This window comes from Loxodonta africana, chromosome 1 (genome assembly GCF_030014295.1).
Source record: "Loxodonta africana isolate mLoxAfr1 chromosome 1, mLoxAfr1.hap2, whole genome shotgun sequence".
Lineage (NCBI taxonomy): Eukaryota > Metazoa > Chordata > Mammalia > Proboscidea > Elephantidae > Loxodonta > Loxodonta africana.
In genome coordinates, this window is record NC_087342.1 from 116,367,555 (window position 1) to 116,391,822 (window position 24,268).

Sequence of the window (24,268 nt, forward strand, 5' to 3'; positions counted from 1 at the left end):
GGGCCTAAGCGGGGCCGAACAGAGGGGAGAACAGGGAGCGGCGTAGCGCATGCGCGCATCCGGGAAGGAGCCGCCGGAGCCGAGCAGGGGAACGTAGAACGGAGACTCGTAAGGCGCTGGCCGCTGGCACCGATTCTGGATTTCAGGTACGGTTCTTGCCAGCACCTGACCTCCTACTTGCCTGTTTTCTGTAACGAGGAGGGCTCGGGGCTGCAAGTGAGGTGTGCATTCCGTATTCGAGACCTTCCCACCGTGAATTTTCTTGCAAAGACGCAGAAATAAAAATGGTCTTTGCTGGGCGTGTCCTCCCCCCACCATCCCTACAGCTGGCAACCGTGCAGGTGACCTTGGGAGGATTTTGCAGCGGCTGGGGTCTGCCCTCCGGAGGATCGCCTGTCTCCTGCTTATGGGAGTTCCCCGAATTTCTTCCTCCTCTTGGTCTTGAACCTCCCACGTGCCCTTTCTCCTACCTTCGTGGAACTAGAGAGAGTTGAAGACGGGATTGGGACTCATGGACCATTGCAATTATACTTGGTAGGGTTTTAACCTTCCCACCACCTCCCTGACTTCACTAAAAAATATCTCTTCCGTGTCCCAAGGAGCCCAAGGGTAGGTAATTTTCGATACTCTTAGCACGTGAAAATGTGTTTTATATAGTAGTTTACGAAAATCTCCTAGTGGGTTTCCCAAAGTTTGGAAGACTTGGGCTGGGGGCGACGCAGGGCCCTGTCACCTGTTATGTATGCAGTGTAGTAAATCATTTTACTGCATTGCACACAAGATGCTTTCTGGCTTTTTTAAGTTCTGAGCATCACGGTTGAAGTGGGAGCATATGATGTGCTGAGCGCATAACCTCTCTTCCCCATTCACTTTCACGCAGTCCTCTGGATTTCTGCCTCTGGTCACGCCAAATGGCCCTGCCATGGGAAGGAGCAAGAGGGGTAGTTTGTGCTTCGTCTTAATTTTCAGTGAGAAGAGAAACCTCTTGCAAGGATTGGGAATAGGTTTTATTTTATCTCCTTAAGGAAAATGACATTCAGTTCATTGAGGAGATTAAGAGGCTAGGTGTTTTCTTGGCAATTGAGCTACAGTATGTGTGTTACAGAATGTCTTAAGGCAGAAGCTGTGTCTTCTTCCTTCCTTGGAAACCCTGCTGGTGTAGTGGCTAAGTGCTACGGCCGCTAACCAAAGGGTTGGCAGTTCAAATCTGCCAGGTGCTCCTTGGAAACTCTATGGGGCAGTTCTGCCCTGTCCTGCAGGGTTGCTAGGACTCAGAATTGACTCAACGGCAATGGCTTTTTTTTTTTTTTCCTTTCACAAGCACCTGCAGAAGTGCTGGGCTGTGTCTTGGTGTTGTGAGGATGACAAAGATGAATTGAACCTGGTCTTTATCCTCAGGGAGCTTGATTGGCTGGGAGGAGGGATAAGCCCAACCAAATCGAAGGGAATGGGGTCCAAAAGAGGTTTACAGGAAGAGTTGGGGGCTCAGAGGGAGAAGAGGAATTGGTGCTTCATACCAGGTGCTGGGCTTAAGGAGAAGATTAGGTCCCCAGATTACATCTTTATGACGAATGAGCTCCCTCATGAGCTTCAGATCAGAATGCAAGAGTGTTTTCCTGACTGTGCGTCGGGCATCTCAGACTATGTTCCAAATAGGTCTCACCATCCCTAGCCACCACCCCCAGCCTCAGAGACTAACAGCAAGGCTCCCCCATCCAACATCTATCCTAGTGGTCCAATCCAGAAACCTAGGCCTGATTTATTTCGTACTCACTCCCCCTGTCCAGGCTTGTGGGTTCTACCTCCTGAATCTCTCTCAAATTCACCCATCCTCAGTGCCATTTTTCCAGGCGAAAAAAAACCAAACCCATTGCCTTCGAGTTGATTCTGACTCACAGCAACTCTATAGGACAGAGTAGAACTGCCCCGTAGAGTTTCCAAGGAATGCCTAGGAGGATTCGAAATGCCGACCTCCTGGTTAACAGCCGTAGCACTTAACCACTATGTCACCAGGGTTTCCTTTCTCCAGGCCAGGCTCCTGTTATCTGTTATTTACCCACAGCTGCCTCCCAGCTTATCTCCCTGCCTGACTTCAGCCCATCTTCCACCACTGCAGCCGGGAAGCACTTTCTCAAATTTAGTCTAGATTGACACTCCCTTCATTGATTCCTTGCTGTCCTGAGGACAGACTCCCTTACATGGAGTAAGGTGATCTGGTCCTGTCTTTCCCACCAGCTTTGGGCAAACCCCTGGTACTGTCTTTTTGTTTTGAGAACGTGCCATGCTTTCTTGTGCCACTCGGCCTTGCACGTGTTCACCCTTCTGCCTGGAACACACCCTTCCTTGCCACCCTCTTCACTTGGCTTACTCCTGCTCTCCCGAAGGCCCCAGCTGGGACCCTACTTCCTCTGAAATTCTTCCTTAGGCTCCCAAGCCCTTGTGGTGTACCCACCTCTCCCCATAGAGCTCATTCACATGTGCCTCCTCCACTGCACTGTAAGTCCTGGGAGACCAGAGCCTTGTCTGGGGGCTTTTCATTGCTTCCTAACTGCCTCCCACAAAGAAGACACTCAATACATAGTTGTTCAATGGAGTCAAGTATAAGTATCAGTTGTTTTTAATATTATGCTTTCATTGAATGCCTGAATCATAAATTTACCCTATCTCATTTGCTTTCTAAGTATGTTAAAATAGTGACGGCCTTAAGCATACCAAGCTTAAGAATGGGTATAAGGATGAAAGAGAATAATAATAATTATTAGAGCAGCTCATATTTGTTGGGAGTCCCTGGGTGGTACAAATGGCTAATGTGCTAGGCTGCTAACCAGAAGGTTGGAGGTTTGAGTCCACCCAGAGGCACCTCGCGAGAAAGGCCTGGCGATCTACTTGCCCCAAAAATGAGCCATTGAAAACCCTATGGAGCACAGTTCTACTCTGACACACTTGGAGTTGTCATGAGTTGGAATCAACTCAACAGCAACTGGCTTTAATATTTGCTGAGTGCTCAGTATGTACCAGGCACTGTTCTAAGTGCTTTACAGTATTAACTCATTTAATTCTACAGCAACCCAGTGAAGTAGATATTTTTATTATCCCTGTTTAAAAAACAGAGGAATAGTTAAAGAGAGGGCAATGATTGTGCTTAATGTTGTATAGCTAGTGAGTGGTGGCATCAGGTTTGGAGCCAAGCATACATTGTGGAATATGATTAGCTCCTTGAGAAAGACGGTAAGTAGGACTGAACAAACCGAAATGGAAGACAGTGGATGGAAGACAGTGCAGTGAGGTCACATATATTAAGCCAAGCAGAAGTGATTAATCCAGAATTAAAGAACTCTGAACAGCAGCTTTATTTGCATATTACTTTCCTCAGCCAGCTAACTCAGTTATTAAAGATAGTATTGTATAGTAGTTAGGAATGAGGCTTTCCTAAGTGAAATCCTGGTTCTGCTGTGTGATGTCAGGCCCATGGCTTGCCCTCTCTGTGCCTCAGTTTCCTTACCTGGATAATGGAAGTAATGATAGTACTTACCTCATAGTGTTGTATAATGATTACATGAGTTTGATACTTTAAGTCCTTAGAATGGTGCCTAACACATGGGGATTGCTCACAAATGTTATTATTTATTCATCTTTCAATCAACAAGTGGTTTTGTACAGAGATCCTTCCTACATGGCAAATTCCACTATGTACCATTTCTTGGGCACAGATGAGCTCTCCTGTCTTAACTCTTCTTCCCACAGATGTTGAGGATTTTTCAGTGTTGCCTCCTTTTCAGCACTGTCATCTCCTGTGCCTCAGACTCTCTCCCCTCAGATTCTTCCTCGCAGTAAGTTCTAACTTACTCTGAGATAAGCTTAAAACTGCTTTTTTTGTTCTTTGGGATAAATTTGTTACCAATTGCTACAGGGAATAAAAGACTGGGTTAACTTAAATGGTGAGCCATGAAAAAATTGTAAAAATACATAACAAATATGTACAAAGATGATTAATTTTCCTGTGGGGGAAGTATAAATATGAGAAGGTTAAGTTATAAAAGTACCACCGGAAAACTTAGAAGTTAAAAAACAACCGGGAACTTTATAGCTCATCTCATCTGTTCCCCGCACTTTCAGGGGATTGGGAATGGGGTGGGGATGGGTCATGGCCCAAGGACTAATGGTCAGCTGTGACCCGTACCCACTTCTCCAGCCTGGAACCAGCACATTCTACTATATCTTAGAGGATCGTGGACAAGATTTCAGTGGAATTTTTCATCCCTGGATATATGTTTCAAGTGTACATAGGATATCATTATTCAGTTAGCTTTCATGCTGGGACATCATTACACTCTTCAGTGATTTACCGCTCATTAAACGTGGATGTCTCTGCCACCACAGAAGAGCTGTCTCACGGCAAAACTAGTGACAAAGCAGATGCTTAAAAGTGAATCTTTGGCTAAATCAACAAATAAAAACATCCATGTTACCCCTCTGTTCTTTGGTTGGGGAGGATGCTGGGTCTGGGGGTCTAGGGAGGGGAATATGAATTATAAGATGAAGTCGCACAAGTCAAGGAATTTAGAGGAGGAAGAAGCAAATTTGCTCTAGACCAGTTTTATGATCCAGGCTAGAGGGGTTAAGAAGATTGGGAGGTAGTTAATAAGGACAGAAGTCAGGAGAAAGTTCACAAGAAGGTGGGGTGTAGAGGGTGGTTGGAGTTTTGTAGGTGGCAGAGAGGGAGTATGTTCCAGCATGGAAATAGAAAGTAAAGATTGTATGGTAGGGTTAGGGTCCAGTGGAAACCCTGGTGGTGCAGTGGTTAAGAGGTACAGCTGCTGACCAAAAGGTCAGCAGTTCGAATCCACCAGGTACTCCTTGAAAACCATACATGGTAGTTCTACTCTGTCCTACAGGGTTGCTCTGAGTCAGAATCGACTTGACACAATGGGTTTGATCCAGTGAAGAGACCCAGCTGACCAGAGCAGAAGTCTTATTTGGGGAAGTGGAGGGGAGATAAACAGCTGAGGGTACGGCAGGCCTTGAAGACAGGAGTTTCCCGGAGGGTGCTTGAGGGTGACAAGGATGTGGGGACAGTGATTGAGTGTTGGGCTATGTCACAGATTGAATGACTAAGGCAGGCTAGATGAAAAATGAGGTTAAGTGTTCGCCTCCCTTTCTTTAGCAGACTAGAGAAATTAATTTCTATAACTGTGTGGGTTGTATACACTTTTATACAAATTTACTCCCCAAGCATCTTCTTATTTTATCTAATTTGCCCTTTCACTTGCCTTAGAATTGCTACCTTGCCAATGGACCTGATTGGTTTTGGCTATGCAGCCCTTGTGACATTTGGAAGCATTTTGGGATACAAACGGAGAGGTAAGTCCAAACCAAATTTTTGATAAAAGAGACTTGACATGGGGCTGGAGATTATGCTAGGAGCAACTGAGAGTCTGTGAATTAAACTCGAAGCTAAAGACAGCCTAGAGGTGGCTGAGGACCAGCATGTTGTAGAAGTGTTTCATGGAAGGAAGGTGGGTTAGGTGGGCCTGGACATGATGGACATGATGGAACATTCCTGTGTGGGGGTTCTGGGCCTCTCCTTGCAACAAAATTCTAATTTTACCTGTCATTATTAATTACATGAGTAATTGATTTAACTTGCTTATTAGCAAATTAGGATTTTTTTTGTTTACGTAATTGTGGTGTCAAAAACTGAGTTGTGTTGCAAAGGGAAATTCATTAAACATGTTTCAGGCCACTTCCCTTTTCTCAGTATAGTCACAGTTCCTGAGTCCTGACATCTGGAGGCTTGAAAGTTTAGCTATTCAGGATAGAACCGTTGCTTGGAACAGGATCTGTCTATATAAGTTAAAAATAATGTTTGCACCTCATTTTCTGTTGTCATAACTTCCCAGTAAAAAGATGGGGGCAAGGGGAACAGAAAAAAATGGAGGGCATAAAGAAGTCAGACTGATTGCCCAAATTCACGCAATCCATGTCAGAACCACTGCTAGGAGGCAGGTGTTTTACTCCCTCGAGCAATCTTCTAACCGCTACATTCCGGGTTCCTCTGCCTTGCATTTAGGTTCCAGCATGAAATAGTTATTTCTTATAAACTCTCCCTGAATAGACATATATATAATTTGACTTTGTCCGGTTAAAATGCCCAAGTAGGAATATATTTGAAGATGCAAGTATCATGTTTGATTTAGGATTCTCTTTCTGAACCCATCTCTCCCCTCCCCCACTGCAGGTGGTATTCCATCTTTGATTGGTGGTCTTTGTGTTGGATTTTTGGCTGGCTATGGAGCTTACCGTGTCTCTAATGACAAACGAGATGTAAAAGTATCACTGTGTAAGTAACGCATTTTTCCCAGTTATGGAGAATCAGACCTTTGGGGTGACTTTTTTTGATACCCTGTACTGTAGTGTCGCTATGAGTCAGAATCAACTTGACAGCAGTGGTTTTGGTTTTTATAATAGGTATAGAGCCCTGGTGGTGCAGTGGTTAAGAGGTTGGCTGCTAACCAAAATGGTCGGCAGTTCGAATCCACCAGCAGCTTCTTGGAAACCCTGTGGGGCAGTTCTGCTCTGTCCTGTAGAGTTGGAATTGACTTGACAGCAACAGGTCTGGTTTTGGTTATACTAGGCATACTAAAAAAATATATACTGAAATGGCAAGTGGCCATATGCTGGTATTGAGGCTGAATGCGACTCTTGTTCTTTTTAGACAGACCAAATCAGAATTAATGGTGCTGCTGCCAAGCTTTCTGACAAAAGAATATTTCTATAAAATTTGTTACTAGAAAAAAAAATTAGAAAAAGCAGGGAATTATTCCCAGATATTCTGCTAGATCTCTTAAATGTATATTTAGTATAGGTTTTTTTCTTTTTTGGTTGCTATGAAAGTACCTAAAAAGAGACAGCCTTGTATTATTTAATTTACAAACAGCGTTTAGATCCTGCTTTGCCTTAAGACTGAATCTAGAAAAGCAAAGTTGATCCCTTTTTAACTTCTTCTCTTGTTGGACTTAGTAGGAAAAGGTCCAAGGCGGGGTGGGGTGGAGGATGGAAAGTTGTGTGTGTATAAAACCTCTAGGACGCTTGGCTTTCCTTTGTCTAACTTGGAAGAGAAATACAGTGAAGGTCTGGAAAACAAAGCCAGGGAAATGGCTTCAGTATGGCTGATTATTATTCAGAGCACCATGGTGCGATTATGGAAGAAAACATAAATGAATGAAGACAAAATTGTATCAGTTCTGTATTTGAGGAAGGGAAAGAGGATTTAGTGGGTTTTTTAAATTATTATTATTATTTTGAATACAGAATAGGGATATTTCTTACTGTCGAGATTGTATCAGAAGAAAAAAATGTATCAGCAAGATGTAGATATAGTGGGCTTTTTATTCATAATGCATTTCAATAGCTAACACCTGTCTATTGTCATTTCATTTTTTATATCAATAAACAGTTTTTCTTTGAAGGCCATTTTTAAATTGTGACATCAGTCTCTGACATGAAACCACCTCTCTCTTCTTACTGGTACAGCTTCTAAAAGGCAGATGTGATGCTTCTGAATATAATATTATTGCTTAGACAGTTGTTACCAGATTCTCTGAAATGGAATGCTTAAAAAAAAAAAAAAAAAGCCGTCAGCCTTCTTCCTGGTATTATTTTATTAATCAGATCTTAATTTTTAAAAACACTGATAATTTTCCTTAGCATTCAGTTAATTAAATGTTTATTGAGTTGTCTCCTGTGGTTCCAAGTATACTGCCTGGTGTTCCTGATACAGAGTTGAATAAGACAGTCCTAGCCTTCAAGGACTCTTCTACAAATAGAAATACAGCTCGGAAAAAGACTGTGCCTTTTAAAGATATTTCAGGAATGGATTTCATCATGTTCATTTACTCCAAACCTTCTATCTGATAAGCTGGGTTTATAAGATGTTTTTGTAGAGCACTATATCTTTTCAAAGAAGTAGCAACTCAGTATCTGCACAAAGTAATTACAGTTGTTGAGGGAGAAGCAGGCAGTAGGTATTAGAAAGCTGAAATGTATCCATTTTTTCAGTATCAAGCATTGATAAATGTTGGAAACTCTGGCTTATGGATTGGTTGGTTTTTCAGTTACAGCTTTCTTCCTGGCCACGATAATGGGTGTGCGATTTAAGAGGTCCAAGAAAATAATGCCAGCTGGACTGGTTGCAGGCTTAAGGTAAGAAAAAGTTGTTTTGATCTGTCATTTCCTCTGCCACTGTATTTTGAAGTGCTGAAGTTTGGGGGGAAAATGAGTTTTAATTTGAAACATTGTAATAATTTTTATTACAGTAAGCCTGGTGGTAAAAACCTTTAAGTACCATGGATTCAGTCAGTCCTTGGTTTACAGATGTGCACGTGGACTTTTTTATTGGATCTGCTTGTATCTGATAATGTGTACACACTTACCTTTTTCAGAATAAAAAACTAAATTCAGCCTCCTTTCTGCTCAGGATCCGCCTACCTGAGACAGTAACTGCGTTCCGTTAAATCTCAGACTCAGTGTCTCTTAGAGAATTGAGCAGAGTGACAGCCTGCTGCAGTTAAGTTTTTTAAGGGAAAAAGAAGAAGTAATGTTTTCTAAAAAGATAAATAAGGAACCTCATGTTAATTTGACCCAACCAGTAATTCTATCCATGAGGTTAGTTATATTTTGAAATAAAAATATAGAGGTAGTATTTTAAGTTCTCCGTTATATGTTGAAAGCCATAAAATTGTTTGTTTCCTTTGATATGTATTTCCAATTTTTAGAATTTATTCCAAAAAAGTAATGAGACAGACACAAAGACTGATGTTCATTGCAACTTTATTTCTAATGGAAGGCATGATAAACTGAAAAACTAGAAACAGCCTAAAATTTCACCAGTGAGGAAATGTTTCAATAAAAGTTGTATGTTCTTTTAATGGAATATCGGACAAGCAGTACATGACATGTTTTCACATACTATTTAGTGACACTGGAAAATCTTAATGACATAAGAAGAGATAAAAACAGGATCACAGACAACCAAATATAGTGTGATCCTAATTTTTTTTTCAAAAAGTGTGAGTATGCAAAACTGAGACAGGAAGGAAATACCTTAAAATGTTAGTAGTGTTTATCTTTGGGTGGTGGAATAATGACTAATATTAATTTTCTTCTTTTCACTTTTATGTAGAGTTTTCTACTATGGCTATGTATTAAGTTTATAATTATGAAAAAAATATGATTACAAAGAACTGCTTTCCAGCTGTAGTCCTGTTCTAAAAATGATATTTGTTGGTGGGAAGCATCAGAAGTCAGATTTATGGATCAAGAAGAAAAGACCCCAGTATCTAAGATTATAATTATAACTCCTCCTCCCAAATTGCTCATTGAGTCTTTTTTCAAGTTGTTTTACTGTACTAGCTTTTGAAAGTTTTCTTTCCAAACTTCTCACTCCTAAAACCTTATCCCAGATGTTCAGAATACCAGGTTCTGATTCTCTCACACATGCAGTGAGCATGCAGACTTGTCTGGCAGGTTGGCATACAGGGATAATGAGACCATCCTTACCCCAAGGACTGGAAGGTGGAGCAAGCCCTTGAAGCCAGGTCAGGTGAGCATATGACCCCCTCTATCTTATGCCATGTAAGAATGACCTTCCTTTGTGCCTTTCTTTTATTTTAATCCAGCCTCATGATGATTCTGAGACTTGTCTTACTGCTGATCTGAGAGTCTGAGGAGCTGAGAACTGAGTTCATGTCATTCCACCGTAGCTGGCAGAGCAAACTCTTTGTATTTAAAAGATAAAAGTCTCTACATGAAATACCAAGTGTCTTCTTTTATGTTACAGACAAAAGTAACACTGTCACTTCTAATGTGAACACTAGTTTTGAAGTTGTTTTTTTGTTTGTTGTTTTAAACAATTCTAACTGTCAAGCACTGTTATCATTAAGGGGGCTTAAGAGCCATGATGCTCATTCATTTACTGCGTCTATTTTATGTACAGTCAATCCTCAGTATTCACAGATCCCAATTTTACGAATTTGCCCACTGGCTACAATTTATCTGTAATCCCCAAATCAACGCTCTAGGCACTTTTTCGGTCACTTGTGGACTTACACAGGGAGGCAAAAAATTTGAGTTGACCCTGCTAGCTTAACCAAATAGGAAACTCAAACAAAATCCTTTGATGTACTTCGAAGATATCCATTAATTCTAATGTAAACCCTAATGGTGCCCAAGAGGTTGTTATCACAAGCATGGCTTGGAAAAGCTGTTGTCACTAGGGTGCTCCCCTTACCTGCCAGCTGTCAAAGATGACTCAGAAGAACCTTCAGATTCCGATTGGCAAGAGCTTAAACTATGATTCGTCGGAGGCAGTGGTAGTTTAGTGGTAGAATTCTCACCGTCTGTGCAGGAGACCCAGTTCCGTTCCCAGCGAGTACATGTCATGCATGGCCACCACCTGTCCGTCAATCAGTGTAGGCTTGTGTGTTGCTATCATGCTGAACAGGTCGTGCGTGGGGTCGCCATGAATTGGGGCTGGCTCAACAGCAGCTAACAACAACATGGCTATTATACTGCAGTAGAAACTAAACGTGAAATTGACCAAAGAAATGTATACTGTGTTTCTCGGTAAAAAAAAAAAAAAAAAAAATTAATAAATTTAATATACTCGTTTAATGTATGTTTCCCTTCCCTCTTACCCCACCCTACCCACCCACACACACGTCAACAGCTGCTATTAATGGCATTTCTTACATTTGATTATAGTTTAGAATTGAAAAAATAGGGTCATTGATTTTCTTTTGCTAAGTAAGTTTCTCTCGGAGCTCCAAGTCCCCCATTTTGAACATGGATTCCTACTGTGAAATACTTAGTGGTTGAAAATTTAAGAAGCAAGTGTGAAGCTGTACTGTGCCCTGGACCTCTCCCGAAATGTGGTGAAAGTGGGTGATGGTGATGTATGTGTTTGTTTCAAGAAATCCTGAACATCTATCTGTTTGCTTATGAGTTTATTCTTTTGCAATAAGTAGAATGCTAAGGAATTCTTATTTGGATGTTTCTGATTAATATTTGATTGTCTTATGAGAAATAGAAAAAAGTTCTTTGATTTACAGACGGGATTCCTGATATCCTTATGCGTTCATTACTTTATTTCAATGGCCTTGTGATATTTTGTGGGCACTGCTACAGGTGTATGGTGAAATATTTACTGAATTCCTTAGAGCTCTTCATTTGTTAATAGTCAGCTATTACAGCACCCATGTTTTTAAGATACATGCCATTTTCACAGTTGAATGTTTTTTTCATAGTCTCCAAGGATTCTTCATCCAAGGGGGGCTTCCTCTGGCTCCCAGGCTGGAGGAATTTGTTAATTGTGGGGATGTGGCTGACCCTGGCCTTGAATTCCTAGGATGCAAAAGGATATTATCCATGAGAGAAGACTGAAGCAAAATAAACCAAGTAAAATGTAAATGGGGGTGGTACAAATGGTTAACATGCTTGACTGCTAACTGAAAGGTTGGAGGTTCAAGTCCACCCAGAGGCACCTCTGAAGAAGGGCCTGGTGATGTACTTCGAGGGGAAAAAAAAAATCAGCCATTGAAAACCCTGTGGAGCACAATTCTACTTGGGTACACATGGTGTTGCTGTGAGTTGGAGTCAACAGCAACTGAAAACAAAATTCTAAAATGCAAGAGGGCATTATCCATGAAAAAAGAATATAGCAAAGTAAACAAAGTGTAATATAAATGAGGCACATTTTTGCATGTGGGGAAAAATATTTAAAATTTATATTCCCACTGCTGGTGGAGGTGGAGGTAAAATGGGATTTCCATATATTGGGTGGCATTGCACAATGATACTATCCTTGTAGAAAGTAAGTTAGCAATATTTCTCCAGAACCACAAAATGTCCAGAGGCTGTAACCAAGCAATCTTGTTTTTAAAATTGTGCCCTATCGATATAATCTTACATGTGGAAAAATCTGTACCTGTGAAGATGCCTTTGCAATGTTATTTATAAAAGAAAACATGCCAGAGTAGCCTGATATTCAACTAATAGGAGAAATTCCTCGTTTTTCTTATGTCATAAGCATTTTTTCATGTTGTTACATAATCTTTGAAAATGTAACTTTAAGTGGCTGCATAAAATTCTACCTGATACATGTCTCCTTGTTTGTGTGGATGTACCTCAGATATTGCCATTTAGGTCGTTGATGACTTTTACTACTAAAACTTAGGTTATTCTGAGCACAATCCATGGAATATTATATAATCATGAAAAATTACAAAAGTGTATGTAAAAGACTATATAAAAATGAGACATTAAATAACAATATCAAAACATGCTTATAATATAGTGTGAGGTAGAAAACTGAGGGTGCAGAATTGTCATAACTCTGATTACAACTGTTTTAAATAAGCATATTTTAAAAGATGGCAAAGGAACCCACAGATGTAGCAAAGTGTTTTAGAACTCAGGCATCAGACAGACTGATGTTTGAGTCCCAGACCTGTCACCTGCTAACAGTGTGACTTCAGGAATGTTATTTAACCCCTCTGAGCCTTGTTTCCTGTCTAGTTTGAGAATGGAATGAATTCAGTGAGGTAATGTGCGTTCAGTGCTTGGTACAGTGCCTGGGCTATAATAAGAGTTCAGTCAGTGTTTATTGTTCTCAGGTAATAGCTGTGTTAGGATATTATCTTGTTTCCCCCCCATTTTATCTAGAAGGAAGCAACTTTTATTGAGGTTCTACTACATTCTAGGCAAAGTCTTTGATATTGATCTTTGACTTATGCCCTGCAAGAAGCCTGCCCCAGATTCCCAGGGTGGTCCAGGTGACCCTCATCTGTTTTCTGACATTGTTTTATTTTTTAATTTACTATGTTATATTGAAGCTATCTGTCCATGTCTTTTCTCCCCCTCCCCACCCCAGGTATGTCCCTTTAGAGTACCTTTGTATCTCTAGCACAGGTTTTGGATAAAGAAATTAGTGGATTCTTAAATGACGATAAATTCATTCTCCCTGCAGTTCTTAGAAGCTATTGAGATAGCATTACCTGCAGCAGAGGGAAACCTGAGAGGACACTGGGTTTGCACTCTTCAGCCATTAAGATGACTTCAAGGAGCTGTATGTCAGCCCAGCTCAGCCGATTGCCCACAAGAAAATCTTGCCCATGGTCTCTTAGTGCCTGCATGATAGTTGAGAAGGAGAAGGTAGAAGATTTAGGATCATAACTAGCATAAAATTTAAAGTCAGCGTGATTTGACAGCAAGTCTTCTAAAAGTCCAGAAACCTGGTTTCTAGTCTTTGCCGCTGGCTAGCCGTGTGACCCCAAGCAAACCTCATTTTTCTGGAGACCCCAGCTTGTTCATCTGAAGGAGGTTGGAATATTTTTTTTTGTATATATGCACACATATATATAATTTATTTGTTTTTGAGAATATACACAGCAAAACATACACCAATTCAACTATTTTGCATGTACAATTCAGTGACACTGGTTACATTCTTCGAGTTGTGCAACCATTCCCATTTTCCTTTTCTGAACTGTTCTTCCCCCCATTAACATAAACTCACTGCCCCCTAAGCTTCCTATCTAATCTTTACGAGTTGCTGTTGTCCCTTTAATCCCAATAGATAGATCTTAAAAAGCATAATGCTCAAGGTAGACATTTTTTACTAGTTAAGCTAAACTATTGTTTGGTTTTAAGAAGATTTTGGGGCATATTTTTGGTTTAAGGTTTAAAGATTATCTCAGGGCTTTGGTTTCAGGGATTCATCCAGCCTCCATGAATCAAGAAATCTGAATTCTGTAAGAATTTGAAATTCTGTTCTGCATTTTCCCCCTTTTGATGAGAATTCTTCTGTAGCATCTTTGATCAAAATGTTCAGTAATGGCGGCTAGGGAGTTTAGAATAATTTAAATCCACCCAACGTATTTTGAGCATGGGAATTACCTTGGTCTTGTGTGCTTCCTCCCCTCCCCCCATCTCCTTGCACCTACCTTGTGAACCTCTATAGAATGACTTTACTCCATAGCTTGAATTTGTGGCTTCTCCAGGTACATAAAGACATTCTCTCCTTGCACCATCTGAGGGCAGGGTCCTGAGGTTTGCTGCTCTTTGAAGACACTTTGTTTGCAGGGAGAGCATCATTCTCACAGGGACCCAAGCCTCGCTTTTCTAAACAAATGTCCTTCTAATAAGGCTGTGACATATGGGTCACTTAGAGTCAAAATCGACTGAATTGCAAAATGAAAGATTGGTGTAGTAGATCACTAAGGTATGCTGTAGCCCTGAAACTCTAGGATTTTGTGATACTTGGGCATAGGATCAGGTGTTGGAGAAATTTGAATGCAAGCTCCAACTTTATTAGTTGTATAACATTGGGCAAGTTACTTTGCCTCTTTAAGTTCTGGTTGCCTCCTCTGAAAATGGGGATAACAACAGTACCTATTTGATGGCGTTTTTATGAAGATTTAATGAGGTAATAAATGCAAAATGGACAGCATTTTGAGTCATCACCATCATTAGTACTTTGTTGATGATGTCGCTATTATTACTATTTTTAGCCATGAGCAAAGTCTCTGTACTTCATAGGACTGTACAACAAACACTTGAGTCATTGGAAATGGTGGGGCACTAAACATCCATTCCATTGTCAATATTAGTAAAGTTATAACAGAAAAATCTCTCAAATTATATGCTGAGTACAAGTGAATATATTGTCTTTTAAATACTTTTGAAGCAAGTGATGTGGAGAAAACCTGGGGTCTGGAATATTCATGGTTTGATCTATTTTGGTGCTACGGACCTGATAACTCACTAAATGCAATCTAAAGGAAAGGTATGTCAAGTACATATTTATTAAATAATATGTATTATATGATTTAGGTCCTAAGATTGTTGAGTGTGACACATATTTAAATTATGTATTAAATCATTCAATTAGGACCATCCTTTAACTCAAACCAGAAAGGATGGATTAAACCAGTATTGCAGGTGGGTTTGAAAAACTCATCAGTCATTTTTTTTTTTTACCAAATTTTAACATCTTCATCTTGTACCACATTCACCCATATTGTAATGAATGCACCTGGAGGTCAAAAGTATCGATAGCTCAACAAGACAGCCAACCCTGGTGGTGGGGATGGCACTATTTACTTAAAGCTCAAGTTTCCCCCCACCCCCGACATTATTTTTCAGCTGTTAAAAATGCAGACAGATGAAAAATACAGTGTTTTTTAAAACACTTTTTCTTAACTTTTTAGAATATTGCATGGAATTCTGCTAAGGTTTGTAAACTACCCTAAAGCCCTAATATTACCCTATGTATTTTAGAAATAATATCCATTGCCCCCCCACAACAGCTCTCTAATTAGTATGGGATCCCCTCACCCCAAATCCTGATTATAAATGGCTCTATTTTACTCCAGGTTGTATCAGATAAATCTGAAATTCTTCTATCAGCACCAGAACTACAAATAGTGATGAAGTTAAGGCATGAAATCTTGAAAAAAAAAAGGAAGGGAGGGAGGGAGAAAGGAAGGGAGAAAAGGAAGGAGGGAAACCCAGAAGACTAAGGCAGGAAGGAGCAGGTCAGATGTATTTTATAATTGCAATTGAAGAATTTTGAGCTTTCACGAAGTGTTCTGGGATCTTTCATCCACCAATAAAATTCTTCCTCTAATTTTGTTTTTCTCCCCCTTGCTCTAAGTCATAAAGGAGGGCAGAAGTTTGTTGTGTACCTTCTCATAAACAGGAAAGAATCTTTTAGTGGCTCTTTCGAGAATGTAGTCAAGGCTCATTTTCTTCTCTTCAGGCAGAGAGAATGGAAAGAGCATAATCATATCATTCAGGTCCTTCAAGCCTTCCACATACATGTCGATCCTAGAGAGAGAGAGTGATGAGAAAAAAGAGTTTGCAGAGAAAGGGAACTATTCTTGAGCCAAAGAAACATTTTAAGCAGTGCCGCAGTTCACCTGCGTAGTTACCAGGGGTCTCAATGTTCCACGAGCCAAGTTTTTCTATCTGCATGTTGTTTCTCTGGATATTAAGAAAAATCTGGAAGGTAGGAAAATTATAGGACTAAAGTGTATTAATGATGATGTGTGGATGTGTGAATGTTAACAATGAAAGGCTAATGTTGGAGTCCCTGCAGATGGTTAATACAGTTGACTGCTGACCGAAAGGCTGGAAGTTCAAGCCCACACAGAGGCACCTCTGAAGACAGGTGATCTCCTTCCAAAAAATCAGCCACTGAAAACCCTGTGGAGCACCGTTCTACTCTGACATACATGGGCCATCATGAGTCTGAGTCAATGACAACTGGTTTTTTCCTGGTAAGGTTCATGTTAACTAAAACACATACATACAAAATATTAAAATAACCCCCAAATGGTAAATTAGGTAAAGATTGTATTTTGTTATTTAAATGTTATAATAATGGTGAAATAATTTATACTGACACATGTAGAGGAAGGCTTCTATGCTGCCAACCATCTCTACATCCAAATTGAAAGTTCTCAAACTTAGTAGGCTAATTCAATGGGGCACAGAACTTACCCCCTAACATCAGCTTACCACTTGATGCCACTCAAATCTCTATGGCAGAATGAATGGAAAGATGGGTACTATGTTTGGCAAGGCATCGTGGCATAATGAAAAGAGTGCTGGTCTGGGCATTGGGAAATCTGAGGCCTGGTCCAATGAAAGTATCTTAATCTCTTTGAACCATAGTTGCTTTAACTTTAACCTAGGATAGCAATGGGTGTTTGTGGAAGGTTTACAATGGCCTCAGATTCTTTACTCCTACTCCCATTGAGAGTCAAAGACCTCTCCCCTCCTTTTGAACCTGAGCAAGGCTTAGTGACTTGGTGGACCAATAAAATGTGGTGAAAGTAATTTTCTGAGACTTCCAAGGCTAAGTCACAAGAAACCTTACAGCTTCCACGTGGGCCTCTTGGAATGTTATCTCTAAGAGAAGCCAGATACCATGTAAGAAGTCCGACCACCCTGAAAACTGCATGCTGTGAGGAAGCCTAAGCTAACCACATGTGGACAGAGAGAGATGCCCAGCCAGCCTCAGCTGTCCCAGCCCTTTACTCGTATGTGCCAGACGTTAGAGTGGAGAACTGCATGAGTGACACTGGGTGAGAACCACCCAGCTAAGCCCTGTTAACTCACAGAACTGTGAGAGAATGTTCCGCAATAAAAGATAACCATAGAGAACCATTCTGAGAATCAAGGTTGTTGTGGGATTACATACGTGAAAAGTTTTAAAATATAAAATTTTCAGCGCATAGAAAGCTTTATAACAGTGATACACCAATGAAGGCATTTTAAATATTAATTCATTTTCAATTTATAAACATTAGTTCTGTTAATATACCATAGACTGCCAGGAGAATGCACAGGTCTGTCTTGGAAGAAGAACAGCCAGAATGCTCCTTAGAAGCGAGGATGGCAAGACGGTGTCTCACATACTTTGAACACGTATCAGGAGGGACCAGTCCCTGGAGAAGGACATCGTGCTTGGTGAAGTAAAGCATCAGGGAAAAAGAGGAAGACTCTCAGCGAGATGGATTGACACAGCGGCAGCAACAACAGGCTCAAACATAGCAAGGATTATGAGGATGGTACAGGACCAGGCAGTGTTTGGTTCTGTTGTACATAGGGTCACTTTGAGTCAGAACTGACTCGATGGCACCTAACAACAACAACAACTGTTCTGACATGCGTTAAAAGGAACTAGGGTTTCTTAGAGAAATGGCTGATCCCAGGTCTGGAGCAAGAGGTGTATAGGATTAACCTGGATCATCATGTCACACCAAGTAACAAGGAAGCTACCAGAGACCACTGGGGTCAGATCAAAAGTTCCTAGGAGCCACTTGGTTCCCACTGGGCAAAGGTAGGACATTTCGAGCATCGATAATAACAACTGTCTTTCCTATAGGAATCTGTACCTCTAGGTAATCAAAAATAGATGAAGGGATGTTTTTCTTTCTAGAAGTATTCCAGATAATAAATGCAGAGGAAGTGTAGCCCTGAATATCAATGATTACTAATATCATAAAGGATAGACAGACTTTTTATGCTCCCCAACAGAGGAATGCACCAACACTATGAAGTAGTCTTGCAAAAACCGCTAAAACTTGAATCTGATCAAGCCTCTAGATTCAATTACCAATTTGCAGGAAATACAGAGGATAGAGAAAAGTGTTTAACTACACTGTAGGATGCAATCAGCAGAAAGTTGGCAGTTAGAAGCTACTAAAACACCAGAGAAAGTTTATGTTGAGATTTTAAAATACGAGATCAATTTAAAAATTTTTACTGCATTAAAATTTTTTAAGCTTCTGAAAATATATACGTTTTTAAAATAAAACAACAGCTTAAGCTATGAGACATTTAAAACACACACATCACTTAGTAAAAATGAAATATTTTTTGTCAACCAATATTTTTCTAATTTTGTGCAATAATTTACAATTTAGGGTTGCTGTTTTGAACTCCAAGTAAGACAAGGCCATTTTGTCAATTTATAGATGGGTCTGCCCATTGCTAAAGGACTGATGTGTGCAGGTGAGAATTAACTAATCTCTGGGAGGGTGGGTTAGATATCTGGTGTGATGATAGACTAACAAGGTGGTTTCCAACAGCCATTTCCAGAAGAATTAGTTTCACAGAGTTACCTGTTGCGGTCAAGTGGGTTCTGACTCATAGCAACCCTACAGGGCAGAGTAGAACTGCCCCAGAGTGTTTCCGAGGCTGTAAATCGTTAAGGAAGCAAACTGCCATATCTTTCTCCTGTGGAGTGGCTGGTGGGTTCAAACCACTGACATTTTGGTTAGCGGCCAAGTGCTTTAACCACTCTACCACTAGAGTTCAGACCCCCCGCCCCTCAAAAAAAGTTTTGAGTCTGTGTTTTTGTGATTTACCCCATGGGCTACTCCCATCCAGTGGGCGTAAACCCAGACAGAAAGCAGATTTCCTTACAAAAGTGTTTGTCCTTACTTTATACATGAGAGCTAGCTGCTTAACACTAAATATACCCCAAAACCCACTTCTGTCGCGTCAATTCCAACTCATAGCAACCTTATAGGACAGAGTAGAACTGCCCCAGAGTTTCCAAGAAGCGCCTGGTGGATTTGAACTGCCAATCTTTTGGTTAGCAGCCATAGTAGCACTTAACCACTACGCCACCAGGGATTCCAACACTAAATATAGAATCCAAAAATTAAAACTCTGTAATTGGCCATGAATTAATGATTGTTGAAGGTAAATGTTGTGTGCATAGGGTTTGCTATATTATCCTTTCTCCTCTGGTATGCGTTTATATTTTTCCATTATAAAAAGTTAACAAACAAGAGAAGAATTTTTTGCTAATCTGTGAAGAACTATACTAGATAGGACTGCTCATAAACCTAAAAGCTAGCTTTTATTTTAGTTTTGTTCTAAGCAAGAAATGATTATTGTACCAGGCTTGTTCCTTCAGGTTCCTTCCGTACAAGTCGTATTTCGCAGCTATGTATCTGAGGATGGCTCTGGTTTCTACCAAATTCATTCCATCGATTTCAACCATGGGCACTTGTTCATACATCAGACTTCCACCTTAAAATCCACAAAGAAAAGTTGGATTATTTACTCTCCCAGAGTAAGCACCAGATTTTTTTTTTAAATAAAGGTGCTGCAAAATGGGATTATGTTATCAAATAATATCAAAATCTTCTTAGGGACTTATCTAAAAGGAGGAACATTTTTCCATTCATTCATACAAAAATGTATTAAATGCAAGCTATGATGTTGACATACAAAGCTTTCTGATCAAAGATGTCCCTTTTTCATTACTTTCACTCCATTCCTATGGCCACTCTATTAATTTAGATTCTTTTTACCTTCGAACTACCACAATAATGTCCTAATTGTAAACTTAGCCTCTCTCCAGATTTATAAAAAACAACATCAAACAAACAACAGACCAGTTGCTGTTAAGTGGATTCTGACTCATGACGATCCCATGTGTGTTAGAGTAGAACTATGTTCCATAGGGTTTTCAATGGCTGATTTTTCAGAAGTAGATTGCCAGGCCTTTCTTCCGAGATGCCTCTGGATAGATTCAAACCACCAACCTTTCAGTTAGTAGCTGAACACCTAATTATTTGCACCACCCAGGACTCCTTCCTTCCAGGTGGGCCTTTTTTTTTTTTAATTTATTTAGATGAAGATTTACAGAACAAACTAGCTTCTCATTAAATAACTAGTACACATATTGTTCTGTAACATTGGTTGCCAACCCCACGACATTTTAACACTCTCCCTTCTCAATCTTGGGCTCCCTATTCCCAGCTTTCTAGTGCCCTCCTGCCTTCTCGTCCTTGTACCTGGGCTGGTGTGCCCATTTAGTCTCGTTTTGTTTTATGGGCCTGTCTAATCTTTGTTTGAATGGTGAACCGCAGGAGTGACTTCATTACTGAGGTAAAAGGGCTCCAGGGCCCATACTCTTGGGGTTTTACCAGTCTCTGTCAAGCCAGTAAGTCTCGGCTTTTTTGTGAGTTAGAATTTTTTTCTACATTTTTCTCTAGCTCTGTCTGGGACCCTCTGTTGTGATCCCTGTAAGAGTAGTCAGTGGTGGTAGCCGGGCACGATCTAGTTGTGCTGGACTTAGTCTGGTAGAGGCTGTGGCACTTGTGATCCATTAGTCCTTTGGACTAATCTTTCCCTTGTGTCTTTGGTTTTCTTCATTCTCCAGATGGGCCCTTCTTATTCACCCTACATGCACTCCCTGAGTTGTTTTCCAGAGGTTATAAGGCTCTGCTTAAAACTTGTCCATGACCCCCTTCACTTATAAGAGAATGACGATTAATCTCATCAGCCTGAATTCAAAGTGCTCCTTGAAGTTTGCCTCCATGTACCTTCCACACATTATTCCTCACCACTCACCAAATGAGCCTCCCATCCCCTTTCTCTTCCTTTACCCCATCAGAACCCAGTGCTCTCCCATCTGAGTGTCAGCTCTCTGTTTTAGGCTTAATTTTTCAACCTTCCAAGGAATCTTTGCATTAAAGCAATGGCTTAATTCAAAAGAATGAATAGACTCTCTCTTTTCTCTTTCTGTCCGTGTCAGTCTGTCTGCCTTGGCAGGACAAAAGTAAGGCTGGCCCTGTACTTTCCCATTTAACACCTTAAATTGAGCCAATTTTCCTCTCCATTGTCTCCCATTTCTTTGGGCCAGCTCCATGCAAGATATTCCTGGCTTTTCTGCCCTTGCCGCCAGGTCTAATAGTAAAGACATTCTCTGCTTCCTAATTACATCAGTCAGAGTCCTACTGGGAGACAACCACACCAGCCACTTTAGCAGAGAGAATTTAATATAAAGAATAGGTGCAATTACAGAAAGTATACATCATTCTTAGGGCTGAGAAAACAAAAGGACGAAGTTGGAATTATTACAATTAGAAGGTTGCAAGATCCAAGCACTGCTTTCCTGACAGAGGGATATTGATAAACAATGCCTATGTAATTTTTACTGCTCTGGTGTAGAATGCAGAAAAATGGCGTAGTGGTTAAGTGCTACGGCTGCTATCCAAAAGGTCTGCAGTTCGAATCCACCAAGCGCTCCTTGGGAACTCTGGGGGGCAGTTCTACTCTGTCCTACAGGGTTGCTATGAGTTGGAATCGACTCGACAGCACTGGGTTTTTGGTGTAGAATAGTTGAGTGTGTGCGTGGGGAGGGGACGAGGGGGTTGTCTGCCTTTCATAGTAATGGAGAGACTGTCTCATAAACTTGGTCTAATGCAACATCATGAGTAACAAGGCTTTTTCTCACCTTGGATTAGTTTCTCAAATTCTTCACGTGTTTCAAAAAGTTCTTCTTCAAACTAAAGAACAAACACAGGAATATATTGCCGTCATCATTTTTATTGTTATTACTGTTGATAATCGTGATAGAAGGAAAAGGCAAAGTCACCAATTAAACCAATTTACGAGTAGCTCTTGAACCCATGCTGTCTGTTTCTGAGTCCTGTAAAACCAAAGAAGTTTTCATATAAAACCATAACAAAGGGCTTACTTTGTTATCTGGTAATAATCTAACAATAGAACTGAATTAACTCAAAAAACCCTTTGTGGCATTATTTAAGGAAATGTGAATCAAGGTGGAGTTTATTACTGATGATTTCAAGATGTATTTCTTTGTCTTTAGTTTTCAGTCTTGTTAGATTATTACCAAGTAACATCTGGACACTTTCTTTTTAAAGTACACCCACAAATTGAACGTATAAATTTTGCATAGTATAATTTTAATATAAAATTTAAAGCAGTGAGATTTTCTGCATTATTTTCTAGCTTGATTAGAGATCTACACACCCAGCACATAACTGGAAAATATTATATTTTCCGAAAGATCCCAGTCTACCTCCTTTCCAACAAAAAATGAATAATTAAAAGAATTTGGCCATTTATTGCTTTGTAAAAATTGGGTCATCAGACAAAGAAATGACAAACTCAAGGTTTTTTTTTAAATTTTATATTGAAAAGTATTTAATGTCCCCCAAAACAAATAGTATTTTCAATAGGTAGTCTTTGGGTTCACATTGTCTCCTGTGCAGGTTTTACTGTATTTTGTTCTGGTCTAATTCTAAATAAAAACTGAGGTTTGAAAAACAATAAAAATTAATGAACAAGAGTCTGCCTCTGTTTCCGCCCCTCTCTGTCTTTGTTTTCTCTCTGCCTCTGTCTTCTGTTCTCTCTCTCATTACTATCTATTTATCTGTCAATTATCCATCTCTAAATGGATGAAACAGCACACAAGTCGATGCCGTATATTGTTGGATAGAGGTTGCTTAAGGATAGCCAACAGGGGCATAGGCAGAAGATGGTGATCCAACTGAGTTTTTTTTTTTTTAATAATTTTTATTGTGCTTTAAGTGAAAGTTTACAAATCAAGTCAGTCTCTCACACAAGAACTTATATACACCTTGCTACATACTCCCAATTACTTTCCCCCTAATGAGACAGCCCGCTGTCTCCCTCCACTCTCTCTTTTCATGTCCATTTTGCCAGCTTCTAACCCCCTCTACCCTCTCATCTCCCCTCCAGGGAGGAGATGCCAACATAGTTTCAAGTGTCCACCTGATCCAAGAAGTCCACTCCTCACCAGCATCCCTCTCTAATCCACTGTCCAATCCATGTCTGAAGAGTTGGCTTCGGGAATGGTTCCTGTCCTGGGACAACAGAAGGTCTGGGGGCCACAACCACCAGGGTCCTGCTAGTCTCAGTCAGACCATTAAGTTTGGTGTTTCTATAACAATTTGGGATCTGTATCCCACTGCTCTCCTGCTCCTTCAGGGGTTCTCTGTTGTGTTCCCTGTCAGGGCAGTCATCGGTTGTAGCCAGGCACCATCTAGTTCTTCTGGTCTCAGGATGGTGTAGTCTCTGGTTCATGTGGCCCTTTCTGTCTCTTGGCCTTGTAATTACCTTGTGTCCTTGGTGTTCTTCATTCTTCTTTGATCCAGGTGGGTTGAGACCAATTGATGCATCTTAGATGGCTGCTTGCTAGCCTTTAAGACCCCAGACGCCACTCTTCAAAGTGGGATGCAGAATGTTTTCTTAATAGATTTTATTATGCCAATAGACTTAGATGTCCCCTGAAACCATGGTCTCCAGACCCCTGCCCCTGCTACACTGACCTTTGAAGCATTCAGTTTATTCAGGAAACTGCTTTTGGTTTAGTCCAATTGTACTGGCCTCACCTGTACTGTGTGCTGTCTTTCCCTTCATCTAAAGTAGTTCTTATCTACTATCTAATTAGTGAATACCCTTCTCCCACCCTCCCTCCCTCCCCCCTCTCGTAACCACAAAAGAACGTTTTCTTCTCAGTTTAAACTATTTCTCAAGTTCTTATAATAGTGGTCTTATACAATATTTGTCCTTTTGCAACTGACTAATTTCACTCAGCATAATGCCCTCCAGGTTTCTCCATGTTATGAAATGTTCATAGATTCCTCACTGTTCTTTTTCGATGTGTAGTATTCCATTGTGTAGTATTCCATTGTGTGAATATACCATAATTTATTTATCCATTCATCCACCAATGGGCACCTTGGTTGCTTCCATCTTTTTGCTGTTGTAAACACAGTGCTGCAATAAACATGGGTGTGCATATATCTATTGGTGTAAATGCTCTTGTTTCTCTAGGATATATTCCAAGGAGTGGGATTGCTGGATCGTATGGTAGTTCTATTTCTAGCTTTTTAAGGAAGCGCCAAATCGA

General features: G+C 40.4%; 2 protein-coding genes across 6 annotated transcripts in view; one reads left to right on the forward strand and one right to left on the reverse strand.

The window, feature by feature from the left end:
• TMEM14A (transmembrane protein 14A) lies at positions 1 to 17,905 on the forward strand. 5 transcript variants are annotated; one of them, XM_064287376.1, is made up of 7 exons: positions 43 to 146; positions 3,745 to 3,830; positions 5,276 to 5,361; positions 6,239 to 6,340; positions 8,115 to 8,202; positions 9,502 to 16,337; positions 17,392 to 17,905. In XM_064287376.1, the coding sequence occupies exons 2-6, from the start codon at positions 3,745 to 3,747 to the stop codon at positions 9,611 to 9,613; spliced, it is 474 nt and encodes a 157-aa protein (XP_064143446.1). In that variant the 5' UTR covers positions 43 to 146; the 3' UTR covers positions 9,614 to 16,337; positions 17,392 to 17,905. The 5 variants fall into 5 exon arrangements, with proteins under 5 accessions (XP_064143438.1, XP_064143442.1, XP_023400674.1 ...); XM_064287381.1 differs by lacking the exon at positions 43 to 146 and adding an exon at positions 157 to 609; XM_064287368.1 differs by lacking the exon at positions 3,745 to 3,830 and having other exon boundaries at positions 1 to 146.
• Positions 11,230 to 24,268, reverse strand: part of LOC100674860 (glutathione S-transferase-like) — a 20,442-nt gene continuing 7,403 nt past the window's right edge. The window contains exons 3-7 of the mRNA XM_003404137.3: positions 21,824 to 21,875; positions 19,476 to 19,608; positions 15,744 to 15,885; positions 13,053 to 13,184; positions 11,230 to 11,400 (exon numbers count right to left, since the gene is read on the reverse strand). Of these exons, the coding sequence (XP_003404185.2) occupies positions 11,230 to 11,400; positions 13,053 to 13,184; positions 15,744 to 15,885; positions 19,476 to 19,608; positions 21,824 to 21,875 (630 nt within the window). The remainder of the gene's footprint in view (positions 11,401 to 13,052; positions 13,185 to 15,743; positions 15,886 to 19,475; positions 19,609 to 21,823; positions 21,876 to 24,268) is intronic.

Bases quoted from the DNA above. Each gene is read 5' to 3' on its own strand.
- TMEM14A (XM_064287376.1), top strand. From the start codon at position 3,745: ATGTTGAGGATTTTTCAGTGTTGCCTCCTTTTCAGCACTGTCATCTCC. The intron at 3,831-5,275 runs GTAAGTTCTAAC...CACTTGCCTTAG, and splicing joins CCCTCAGATTCTTCCTCGCA to AATTGCTACCTTGCCAATGG. The intron at 6,341-8,114 runs GTAAGTAACGCA...TTGGTTTTTCAG, and splicing joins AGATGTAAAAGTATCACTGT to TTACAGCTTTCTTCCTGGCC.